The following is a 12,632-nucleotide window of genomic DNA, read 5'->3' on the forward strand; positions in this document are numbered from 1 at the left end:
AGTTCAGCTGGCATCAGTCCACAAAGTCTTGGGTCAGACCTCTGTACTCCTTGTCGTCCCCATCAGTGATGAGGCCGACTATTGCAGAGTCATCAGAGAACTTCTGCAGGAAGCACTGGGTGGAATTGTGGGAGAAGTCTGCAGTGTAGATGGTGAAGAGGAACGGAGCCAGAACCGTTCCCTGTGGGGCCCCCGTACTGCAGACGACCCTGTCCGACACACAGCCCTGAGTCCTCACATACTGTGGTCGGTCGGTGAGGTAGTCCAATGAGGGAATGGGCAACAGAAGGGAGACACAGCTGGGGGAGATCAGGGCTAACGAGACGGGGGAGCAAAGCTGCACACACTAACATAAGACAAAGACTTTCACAATAAGACAGGAAACAAGAATTACTAAACCAGATGCAGACATGACACTGAGAGACAGACTAGACACTGAACAGAAACTGCAACACACATGAGAACCCAAAACCTAAGAACTGATCCCTCACCAAGAATAACAGAAACAGATCTATAATGATAATAATAAACAAAGCACCAGAACATCAGAAATCAATGGAGTTTTCCTGGTTTTATTTTGCTTTTCTTTATTTGTGTTATTCCTTGTTTAAAAGCTGTAATTTCACAGATGATAAGTTTATCACTCACAGCATACGCAGATGTACCACAAACCGATGAAGATCATGAAGACTTCTTTTCCTATTTGTTTAATGAAGATGAAGTGTAACTAATGATGTAATAACTGAGAATGAGAAAGAAAAGTAGTTACTTACACTTACTAACTTTACTTACTAACACTGATACATTTCATTTTCTGATCAACAGGAGGGAATGTCAAAAGAAAATTGTGTATATATGATCAGCTACATGAAATGTGCTCTTTTATTAATCAATAAGCAAATGTCTACGTGACTTCTGTCATGAACTCTTCTGTGATTCCTCTTCTTCTAAGAACATGCAGATTTAGAAAAAGGGGAACCTCAGCTCTGAGTTCTTAGAACAACTCTGTTTTATTTGTACACACACACGAACACACACACACACACACACACACACACACACACACACACACACACACACACACACACACACACACACACACAAGACAAGTATAAATAAAGCACGCAGACAGTGATGAGACGCAGGTCGTGCGTCCATGACTTCCCTCGCGAGTGAAAGACAACTGCAGTGTTTGTGTTTTCTAACTCAGGTGTCTCAAGCTGAAGAACTGCGGGGTGATTCTTAGAAAAATCCTCTGTCAGTAAGCATGCAGCAAAAAGGACCCTCTGCACTCTACGTCCACTCTTCATTAATTCAGTCCATTCATAGTACCGGACGAAGCTTATGACCATCAAAACACGGAGCGCCAACTCGGTTATGAGCACAATTGCATTGGGTATAAATAAAATAATAAAACAGCTTCATCTAATAATTAAAATGAAAAAATCAATAATTTTCAACCCTGATAGTATCTACCTTGCAGTATCTGCCATGTTAGCAGATGAATATGTCTGGGCTCCAACATAGATGCTGCTGAGTATGATCTCTCCTTCCATACTAATCCACATCAGATATTCACTTATAGACCAGCCACAGAGCCTACTTTGGCCGTTTCGGATTGCGTAAACGCAAAAACTGAGATTTTTTTAAAACTCTGTTTTTGCGAGGAATACAGAGTTCGTCACACAACGTCAAAGGTATGTGCTTTTTTTCACATCACGCTGTGCGCCACGTTATTGTTTACATGAGATCAATTTCTACAATGACAGAGACAAAAAACTGTTAATCTTACTATCTTCTGTTTTTACACGACACACGAAGTTATTTGTCCCAAAAATTTAGAAAGTCAGAGGCGTCAAGGTGCAATTATTTTACGTGTAGTTGTTTTTTTCCTGTGTAATAATGTTCAACATTGCTATCAATACATTCTTCAAAAATGCCTCAAAATGGGTTTAAAACCATAAACAGCTGTGGGATACTGTTTGTCCGTGATTTGGAAAAGGGGAAAAAAATTCGGCAGGATCAGCTTGATGTTATTTGTATCCCACTGTAACTTTACTGTATAAAGAGCTAACATTTCCAAAATGTCAGGAGTAGTGAGTCATTACAAGAAGTGTTTGTGAACTAAAAATCAAAAATGTGGGATACTGTTTGTCTGTGATTTGGAGAGCCCAGTGCGTGCTCCAGATGCAGGGAAAACTAATTCTGTCGCAGAGACCTACCTTGGCAGTTGTGCAGGTGAAGCCAAAGGGAAGATATGCTTCATCATATTTTCTAGTCTTTGGCCTGGAAGGAAGTTGGTTTGGAAACATATTTGACGATGTTTCATCTCCTGCTTTGCGTTTGTGTGGGAGCCACATCAAAAACCTGTCCATTATGCTAGCAGTGTCCAAGCATTCTTTCTTTTTCCTTTTCATACCGTGCCCCCCTTGCAATGGCTCTGCACCCCCCTAGCGGGTTGTTGCTAGTTGTCTGTTATGCCCTGCTGTCTTCTAGCTTGTGAAACTGAGGCCAAGGAAAAGCAAAGCCTGTTGGGATGTTTTTAGAGTTGTTTAGTGGGAGCGGTATCAATTTTGTCTCGACAGGTACTAGTGGATAGTGTAAGCCACGGAAGTGCATTTTAGTAGTTTTCTTCCCTTTAGATAGGTGAATTTGTGTTATGCTTTTTTTTTTGGTTGTTTTTTGGGGGGGATATACCACCCTGTGTTGCTGTATCTTTGTATTGAGAATAAAGTTTAAAATTTAATCATTTTTGCATTGTTTCACTTCTTTATTTTCTCTCTCAGCTTTATTCATTGTTGCTTCCCAAACCCTCCCTTATACTTCCATCTTGGTGACGTAACAGTGTTTTGTTTCTCCATTAGATTGTCAGTCCTTTTTGTACACTGACAACCCGTTCTCACTCCCGACGCGTAAAATAATGACGATTTGTCACGTCCCTTAACTTCTCATGCTGACGCCTAAGGTACCCTTCCACGTTTTTATGTGATGCTGTGGGTTGTCAGTTCATGCATGTTACTAACTAAACTTCTTCCCTGGAGTTTCTGTGCTCTCTCATCCAGCAGGTTCCAATGGATCGTGGCTGCTGCTGTGGTCCTGCTTGACATCTACTACATATATTATTACTCTCTGACTTGATTTGATTAATTTATATTACAATGAAGGTGTATAAAGCATGACATGAATATAGAAGATATTTCATCCTAAAAAATTGTCATATGTCACAACCTAAATTGTCCTATTTTGTGTGTGGTTGTCGTTGTTGTTTGTTATGTTTTTCTCCTGACAGTGGCAAAGTGTGGGATGACACATGGGAACCTGCGCAGTTTTACACACAGTAAACCAGGCACCACAGGTCGCAGAGATCGCACAGTTCACAGCTTGTAGTTCAGCATAAAAGTTCAAAATAAAATATTTACTATACATTTCAACCAGTGTCAGTCTCTGTTTCACTCTCTAATTGTACCTAACATATTCATGAATCTGATCGATCAATAATATCTTCCCTGCACTCGATATCTCATAGTTTTACATATCAGCCAACATTATTGTCTACATCCTCATAAATATAGAAGTGACTTGCTTATTATAACATATTACAAGGTAAAGTAATACTGCACTGCACGTATAGTAAGTAACACCTACTGTGTATGGGAGCCTAAAGCAAAGTTAACTGCACCAGTACCAGCTTCAGAACATATTGTATATTATATGTTTCTACCTTTTTGTAATATGTCATGTTTAGATGCAGTGACAATTGCACATTTGGAGTTGTGGTCATATGTGGTCTTTATATACAGGGTATTAAAAAAAATTGACATTTTTTGCTATTTTTCTTGTTTGTTTGCACAATATTATTGTGTACATATTACATATGTAACATTATTGTTAATATTATTATTAGATATCAAAGATACAATTTGATTGAGGGTTTTCCTGTCATAATTTCAATAAAAATGCAATTACACACGTAAACAATAGGATCAAAATAAACTTTTAAAAAGTCTGTTGATCAAATGCTGATTTTCAAAACATTCTAGAGGAAAACAGAGATAAAATAATCTGAACAGTAACAGTGATCGTGGATGATGATGGAGGCTTCAATGGATTATTCTGTTTCAATCAATAGGTTTGTATCTATGACAATAATTTGATAAGTTTAACAGGTTGGTTTAGGCCTGGCAATACAGCAAATATTCACAAACTTTTGTTTTTGAAGAATGTTTATCTTTTTTGAAGCTATCTGGCAAAATGAGACAACCCTTTTAACCTAATCTTTATGTCTTTTTTGTGGCTATGATACTGGATTTTGGTTTGATGCATATGCAGGTTACAGCTGGGGAATGGCAGTATGTTGTGGATTGATTTGGCATGTTCAACCACTGTTACACCAAACTCTCTCACTTATAACATGATAAAGGCCTCTTACTCAGTGTCATGGATTTTCTATACTTTTGGGGACACAGGGCCAAAGTCTGAGGCAATAAGTCAGATCAAAGAAGGCAATGATTCTAAAATGGGAGTTTACTTATGTCATTATATATATCCAGGAATATGTGCCAGAGGATAGTTGTCATGAAATCAATATTAAATCAAAGTATTCCTTAATTACCACAGCTGACACGAGTTCTCCATAGCTGCCTGCTGTCTCAGGATCTGTCTCCAAAAAGGACCAGGGAGCGCTAACATGTTATGTTCTAAACTGATGAAGAAAATGCACATTAAACATAGTATAAACTTACTGAGTGAAGTAATGTCAAGAGGATTCCTTTAGCTCCTATTGGGTTGGTTCCTTGATCAATGCAATACAGAATCATTAATCTGGTTTTATGTAATGTCCTCAAAACATGTCAAAATGAGGCTCACTAGTCTGTGTGGCCTCCACATGCCTGTATGACCTCCCTACAACACCTGGGCATGCTCCTGATGAAGTGGCAGATGCTCTCCTGATGGATCTCCTCCCAGACTCCAGGACTAAAGCATCTGCCCACTCCTGGACATTTTGTGGTGCAGTTGGTGGATGGAGCGAGACATAATGTCCCAGATGTCCTCAATTGGATTCAGTTCTGGGGAATGGGCGGGCCAGTCCACAGCATCAATGCCTTCGTCTTGCAGGAACTGCTGACACACTCCAGCCACATGAGGTCTAGGATTGTCTTGCATTAGGAGGAACCCGGGGCCAACCGCACCAGCATATGGTCTCACAAGGGGTCTGAGGATCTCATCTCAGTACCTAATGGCAGTCAGGCTACCTCTGCCGAACACATGGAGGGCTGTGCAGCTCCCCAAAGAAATGCCACCCCACACCAAAACTGACCCACTGCCAAACTCATGCTGGAGGATGTTGCAGGAAGCAGAAGGTTCTCCACGGCGTCTCCAGACTGTCACAAGTGCTCAGTGTGAACCTGCTTTCATCTGTGAGGAGCACAGGGCGCCAGTGGCAAAGTTGCCAATCTTTGTGTTGTCTGGCAAATGCCAAACATACGGCACTGTGTTGGGCTGTAAGCACAACCCCACCTGTGGACGTCGGGCCCTCATACCACCCTCATGGAGTCCATTTCTGACCGTTTGAGCAGACGTGCACATTTGTGGCCTGCTGGAGGTCATTTTGCACAGCTCTGGCCTTTCTTTCCTACCCCACAGTACCTTCCCTTACCATTTGTTTCCTACTCTTTTACTTCTTCTTTGATGACTGTTGTCTTTCTAGATAAGCAATTTCATTTGCTCTGGGGCGAGTCAATGGCTCGGGTGCATTCTGGGACTGTCAGTTCACCAGTGTGCTGGCATGCTTCTTAACAAACACACCACTACAGCAAACATCTCAGTTGTACTTGTTGATTTCTTCGACAAAACACTGAACAAAAAATTTACTTGTGAGTGTGCTGCCTGGTGCTTTTAAGTTTTGTGATTATTTGAGCAGCCCAGAAAGCATCCCATAAATTAAATTATGTTATCGTATCTGAACATGTACACTAGTCATTAAATTAGATGGGAAATAATGATTCAGGGTAAACAACTGCACCAAGGAAATTCCATTTTTCTTCTCAAAATGTAAAATGTCTGTTGAAAAATCACATTGAACAGAGATGTGATTAACTTTTTATTTTACCAAACATAACATCAATGATGACACAATCAGTCTTCATCAGAAGTGCTCAAATCACTCTCAGTGGCATCGTCTGGAATGTCCTCCTCCTCCTCCGAGTCCATTTCCAGGAGTGGTTGGTGGCTGAGGATTCTCTTGTACACGTCCTTTACTTTGAGCATTTCAGCTTTCAGTTCACTTTGTTTTTTTAAAACCAGGCTACAGAGTCCCTTCTGTGCATCCTCCGACATGCCAACAAAGGAGGCTGTAAAAAGAACAAAACAAATAAATATGAGAAAAGTAAAAAAAACAAACAACAAAAAAACATCACCTCATAAACACAAGGAATTAGGATGCTGTAATTAAACATTTTTTTTTAAAAGGGAGAAGGCAGTGTTAGCTAGCAATCTAGATATAGGTAAAAGATCCAGTAAGACTTTAGCATCTGCTCTTATTTTCAATCGATTCATCAAAAAATGAATAAATAAATAAAGTGCTTACAGTCTGAGGAGATTGTCCCCAACACCACAGAACGCATTCGCAACACTGTCCAGTGATGCCGCATCTCCCTGCAAAGGATCATCTCCTCCTCTCTCAGGCGCCTCACAGCCATCACCTTCTCAAAGACCTTTCTCTTTGTCCGGAGGTCAGCAGCAGCTACAGTTTAACAACATCAGATGGGAAAACATAGCATATTATGATTCAAGAACAAAACATTCAACTACTGCTCAGATACTAGGAGCTTGTTTAAAAAGGATATTTATAAATCAAGAGCTTACGTTCACTTGTGCTCTGCCAGGGCCAAATATCGGTCTGCATGAGGGCATCACTGGATACGATTTGCTTTGTTGGTTCAGCGAGCTTGTTGTAGTCGTCAACAGCAGCCGCCAAGCGTTTCTTCTCAACTAAGATGACCTTGCGAATTCTGTGTCGCCTCTTGTTGCTATCTGTAAATAATCATAAAAAATTCACACCTTCACATAATGTATATAGTTTCATTTTAATCTACACTCATCAATTTGTTTGCTAGAACAAATCACATCCAGCTTAAACAAACCTGGATCTGATTTGATTCTGTTTACAAAGTAGCTGTACAAACTGAGCATCAAACGGTCCGTTTAAAAGAAACTGGGACGTACCATTTTGTCTGTAAAGACTTTGTGTTCGCACTCTGATGATGACGACAAGCTCCTCTATTCGTGCCTGCAACGCTCCAAGGCTGCCATCAGTTTGATCACTTTCTAAGTGAGAGGAATATTAATCAGAATACAGGATGAGTAACAGTCACCAAACTACAGTGGACTCTAATCACTGACTTGATGACATTCATTATAAGACATCTGGAGCCTTCATGTGCTGCTATCTCATGATAATCATGAGATAACAAGTATGTTGGTGTTCAGGTTTATAAAACCAACTAGTACGACATCATTTCAACCCAGGTTCTATCCAATTTGATGAAACGCAACAACTCTGCCATAAATTTGCTTTTACAAGGCTTATTTTTCATTGTTTGTTGACACTGTCAGAAAGATCTTAACTCCAAGTTCTTTAATGAGGCCATGGTGGGTCCTATTGTTATACATGAGTGCATTATATTGAGACTCACCTTCAGCCCATTTCTGCACATCGGCCACCCATTGCTGCAGTGTGTCGTCATCCACACCCAGCTCATTTCTGGTCGCATTCAGGCTCTCCACTTGTTCTCTAAGGATCCTTATGATCTAAGAATGCATTCATAAATGTCATTCATATTGACATTAAAAGAGTACTGGTGTTTTCCCCCCATTACCACACACATTAAAATGGGTGTTGAAAAAATGACCTTTAGATATCGCTGGCTCAAAGTGCGGCCCAGTTGTTCCACTTTCCTTTTGTTCCACCCCAAAGCCAGGAGGGTCAGCATGTTTGTTCGCCCTGCATTTCAGTTAGTATACAAATTAGAATTAATGAGCAGGAGACTGAGTGGAATCTCAGACACGGACACATACCTGCTTTAGACATGTACTTCGTTGTGATGGCCGCCCTAGACAGGAAACTGTTTACTTGTTCCACCTCTTCTCCAACTGTTGAACCGGCCCCATCCTGAAACGCACCTCCCCATTTGATCTATAGAAAGGAGGTCACAATACATGACTGCTGAATTCATTCAACCTTATAACAAAATGTCTCAAACTAATCCAAAACTACAAGCTGCAGTATACCTCGCATTTCCAAGTGTGAGCCTTTGCATGCATGACGGAGAGAAAAGGACGCATTGACAAGAGGTTCCTCAGCTCAGGGCACTGCTGAGCCACCTTGGTTAAATAGGGGAAATATTTACAGGCCACATCGGAGCAAAGGAACGTAATATGTCCTGGGACGCTAGCTGCCAACTTCCTCTGGAGAAAAAGGGGGTAAGCAAAGATCTCCCCTCGAAACATGTTCAATGCAGCTAAGAGGACTCCGTGGCGACAACCAGCTATTTCCATGCCCTCTTCATCCAACTTCCCAGTGGACTTTTTGGACGACTCCTTTGCTGCAGTCCAAGATGAAGATCCGCACAACCCTTTCCCCGGGACCTATACACTCAAAGATTTTAACATAAAAGACATGACATGATTAAGCCCTATCAGGGACAAACTTTTTAAAACAAATGCATAACAATTAGCTGAATTAGCCTCGAGTCACACAAGACCTCATATCTCCCCAGGACAGCACTGATAACACAAAATAAAAATCATGTTGTTTTTTTTAAATACACATGGTGACAAAATTAAGTACACATTAAGATAAAGTAAAGTAAATAGTATTACGACAACACCAAGAGAAAAATAAAAAAATATCGACCCATCCATATATGTCCACACACACACACACACACACACACACACACACACACACACACACACACACACACACACGTATTTGTATATGGTTACGGCATTAACGTCATTTTAACAAGATTAACGCTAACAGCACTAATATATATATATATGTGTATCTTACATGATTTGTGTGTCTCTGGATGTATTTCACAAACTCAGCAACTTCCTCATCTTTTTCAATGAAGACACCTTCAAAGTTCCCCTGCTCTGAAGTGCTGAACGAACACAGTGACAGTTGTTTGAAAAGAAACATTAAAATACATTTTTCTACAAATCCATATTTGACTTATGTACACAATGCATAACGTACCTTGCATTAGACTGAAAGCGATAAAGCTTGCGGTTTCCATCAACTGAGACGGCAAGCATGTCTGGAGTGCAGGCAGGGCAGCTAAAGCATGGCTCCTTGCACATCCTGTCCACCTCAAACTTTACAGCACTCCATTCCAAGAAACTTTTACTGAAGGCATCAGCTGATATTCGACCATTCTTTTACATAGAGGACATACAACAGAATATTCAAGGACAGTCATCATAAACATTGATTTGCACAATTTCCTTAAACTTAGCAAATTTAGAAACTCACCCTTCCGAAATGGGCTGTTCGTTCATCCAGCATTTTGACAAATGCCTTAAGTGACATCCCTGGTGCAGCCTTCTTAATGTCATAGAAAGACTGAAAGGCATCCATTGAAAACAGGGTGCAGAAATTTAAGGTGCCAGGCCAATATCCACTACCCAGGATGTCCTTAACTGAGGGGGACCACATTAGGCCACAGCTGGTGCAGCTCACCACTGGCAGTGCAAGGTTATAACGGCCTTTAGAAAGGATAAGGATGAATTCAGTCATGGCTCAAAGCATTCATATTTTTCATGTTGTTTTCAAATCGGTCTGGTAAATCCAAACGACCTTTGACAGGTGCCCACATATACTGCGGGCCGAGGGTAATTAAAACCAAGATAGCAATGCACAATTTGCAATAAAACCTCCAAACACATCTATTGTGTATGTAGTGTGTGACAAAAGGGCAACTTACCATTTATGGTTACAAGAGCCACAATTGTGCCGGGTGAAACCTCAACGTTACTTGCTGGGCAGTCACACACATGGTCTGGCCTTTGCACAGGCAACAGCCGAACTAACATTAAAACACACAATATATATAAAAAGAATTAGAAATTAACTGATACACAATAAATATACAATAACAGCACCCACTCATACTCATACATAGCAAGAAATGCATAAGACTTAAAAACTGTACCTATTGGCTTGTGAAACTCTGATGAAGGCTGCAAAAACCCTCCTGTTACTGCCTCTCTGTTGTGCAGGACAAAGCGTGTGTGAACTGCAACATCACAGTCAGCACAAAGGAATGGAAGAGGCAGGCAGTCCAGACACCTCACAACTACTTGTTTGCCACACTGACACACACGGTGTGACTGTGGATCCAGAGTGGCTAACATATTGTCTATAAGACAAGGCCTGGCCTCTTTCCACTTTTGCGAGGACACCATATTTCTGATCGCCCAGTGAGTAGCAGCTGACTCAGACGACGTCTCACAAGTCATGGCTGTGTCCTCTTCTCCATCCTCCAACAACTGAAGGAGCTCCTGACGAAGCACCTCAGTTCCATACACTAACAGAAAAAAAATAAAGAAAGGAAGAAACTCTTCCACAAAGTGAAAAACACTCTAGGCAGTATGTTTCTTAGGACTCCACAAAAGCCCTGCATAACAACTATAACAACAAATATAAAAGTAAACAGAAATCACAACATATACAAGAAGGTAAAGTACCTTTTGTTGGGTTGACACTGGCAACATAACTAGGTTCTTCACGTGGACATTGATGCTGCTCTCTGGACACTGGGAGGGGGGAGGGGGGGGGGGGATGAAGAATATTTACTTACTGAAATTCTTTGGTGAAAACAAGTTGTGAGATAAAAATCAATGGTTGCGTGAACACTGACCACGTGGCATGCAACTAGTACTTCGACTGGTTGATGGTCTTTGAGGAATAAAATCTCCCTGTCTGTCACGTTTTTTCCAGCGCACTGGTCTTGGCTGAGGTTCACTCTGTGCATCATTCTACGCAATTAACAAGGAAAAAAGGGAACACCTAAAATACAGTCTATGATTAAAGCAAAGATTATCAAACATCTTAAGTTAACCAACTTAATTTGACATAAACTTATACACATATATAAAAATTTATTTAAAAAAATTTCAAATAATATAACGTTTACTCCGTACAAAATATTAGACAAGCGTGTTCCCTCTTTAACAACTGTTTCCACTAAAAATGTTACCTGCATATCTTGAAGGAGTTCGTCAGCAGCCTGAAGCTCTTCCTCCAGCTCGGGATCCTCTGAATCACTCATTTTCAAGCTAAAGAGGAAAGAGATTTTTGCAGAACTCAGTGACATAAACACATAACTAACGCAATTCAAATGATTTTCAGTCTTGGCGCTCCAGTTAACGTTAGCAATTAACGTTAGCATCATCAGTTTGTAAAGAGCTAGCAGAACTCTTAGCGCAAAAACTGCTTTACGCACCATGTGAGGGTATTTTGCAGCACACAAGTCCTTTAACGTTTGTAATAGATTTAATCCATCATCGTTGGATTACACCGGAAACGGTGTAATGTATTTAAAAATGGCTACAGCTACGACTACACGTGGCTACTCCATCATGGCTAATGCTGCAGTAGCCACGTGTAGTCGTTACCTAGCAAGCATGCTGACGGTAGCTGTAGCCATTTTTAAATACATTACACCGTTTCCGAGATCAGTCACCTCTGTTTGTTTGAAGCTTTTATGAAAAAACTAACTTTGAAACACACATCAAGGTATTACTTTAAATATATGTATTTTTTACATACCTGCATTAGAATCAATCAGTTCCGCCTCATTTTCTTATTCTTATAAATGGGTCTCTCCGTTCTCCCATCAGCCTTTGCTTACACAGGTTGCGTCTGATTGGCTGGAGCCGAGCGCATCCAAAACTAACAGGAGTGGTGAATGAATCTATAAATGTGTTTTACGTGTGAAATGAAAATAATAAACCTAACAAAGGATTATGTACGTTAAATCTGCGCACTTTCAGATCGTGAATCAGTTTGGAAAACACTGTGTGATGGCCACAACATGAAGCGATTTTATTGTTGAATTATCAGTGATACTTTCACGTGTTTTTGTTGAGAAATGTTAACGATGTCATTAAAAGAAAACATTAAATTAGGGAGAAAAACCCGTTCGCGGAGAGGGTCCCCGGTTCTCCAGTTAGATTGTGCTTCACGTCATGTTTCGCTGTGATGGGGTTATTATTGGAGTAAATGGATGGCTGGAGCCTCTGCTCGAAGCGTCTCTGATCGCCGAGAGCAGGTTCATATTGGAATGAATTGACAACCCACAGCGTCGCATAAAAACGTGGAAGGGTACCTTAGGCGTCAGCATGAGAAGTTAAGGGACGTGACAAATCGTCATTATTTTACGTGTCGGGAGTGAGAACGGGTTGGACAAAATACAACTCCACAACATTACTAGCGCAAAAAGACAACCTTCCATTTATTTTCACTTAAACAAGAAGCTGGTTTTTATGTACATTAAAGCTTTATAAAAATTTAACAGTGCAAATGCAAATTCCTTGCTGAAAGTTTAACCGAAAGGCATTTCCAG

The 12,632-nt window shown here is 40.6% G+C and overlaps 1 protein-coding gene across 3 annotated transcripts; it reads right to left on the bottom strand.

Moving 5' to 3' along the window:
* Positions 1 to 6,100: 6,100 nt before the first annotated feature.
* Positions 6,101 to 11,960, bottom strand: LOC146643194 (uncharacterized). Of its 3 annotated transcripts, XM_085396611.1 has the most exons (17): positions 11,837 to 11,960; positions 11,265 to 11,343; positions 10,926 to 11,043; positions 10,753 to 10,821; positions 10,218 to 10,592; positions 9,990 to 10,091; positions 9,539 to 9,771; positions 9,263 to 9,441; positions 9,074 to 9,167; positions 8,290 to 8,646; positions 8,077 to 8,194; positions 7,911 to 8,002; positions 7,695 to 7,809; positions 7,225 to 7,326; positions 6,865 to 7,032; positions 6,587 to 6,742; positions 6,101 to 6,350 (listed from the first exon to the last, which is right to left on the bottom strand). In XM_085396611.1, exons 2-17 carry the CDS (start codon positions 11,334 to 11,336, stop codon positions 6,136 to 6,138), a joined length of 2,565 nt encoding a protein of 854 aa, XP_085252737.1. In that variant the 5' UTR covers positions 11,337 to 11,343; positions 11,837 to 11,960; the 3' UTR covers positions 6,101 to 6,135. The 3 variants fall into 3 exon arrangements, with proteins under 3 accessions (XP_085252737.1, XP_085252738.1, XP_085252739.1); XM_085396612.1 differs by lacking the exon at positions 7,225 to 7,326; XM_085396613.1 differs by lacking the exons at positions 11,265 to 11,343; positions 11,837 to 11,960 and having other exon boundaries at positions 10,753 to 10,814; positions 10,926 to 11,030.
* Between the last annotated feature and the right edge of the window lie 672 nt (positions 11,961 to 12,632).

This window comes from Rhamphochromis longiceps, linkage group LG22 (genome assembly GCF_057381845.1).
Source record: "Rhamphochromis longiceps isolate RC_006_pf linkage group LG22, R_longiceps_female_GT1.1, whole genome shotgun sequence".
Lineage (NCBI taxonomy): Eukaryota > Metazoa > Chordata > Actinopteri > Cichliformes > Cichlidae > Rhamphochromis > Rhamphochromis longiceps.

Excerpts from the sequence above, each read along its gene's own strand:
- LOC146643194 (XM_085396611.1), bottom strand. The coding sequence starts at position 11,336 with ATGAGTGATTCAGAGGATCCCGAGCTGGAGGAAGAGCTTCAGGCTGCT. Across the intron at positions 9,442-9,538 it reads GAACAGCCCATTTCGGAAGG|AATGGTCGAATATCAGCTGA; the intron begins GTGAGTTTCTAA and ends TCTATGTAAAAG. Across the intron at positions 7,033-7,224 it reads AAGTCTTTACAGACAAAATG|ATAGCAACAAGAGGCGACAC; the intron begins GTACGTCCCAGT and ends GATTATTTACAG.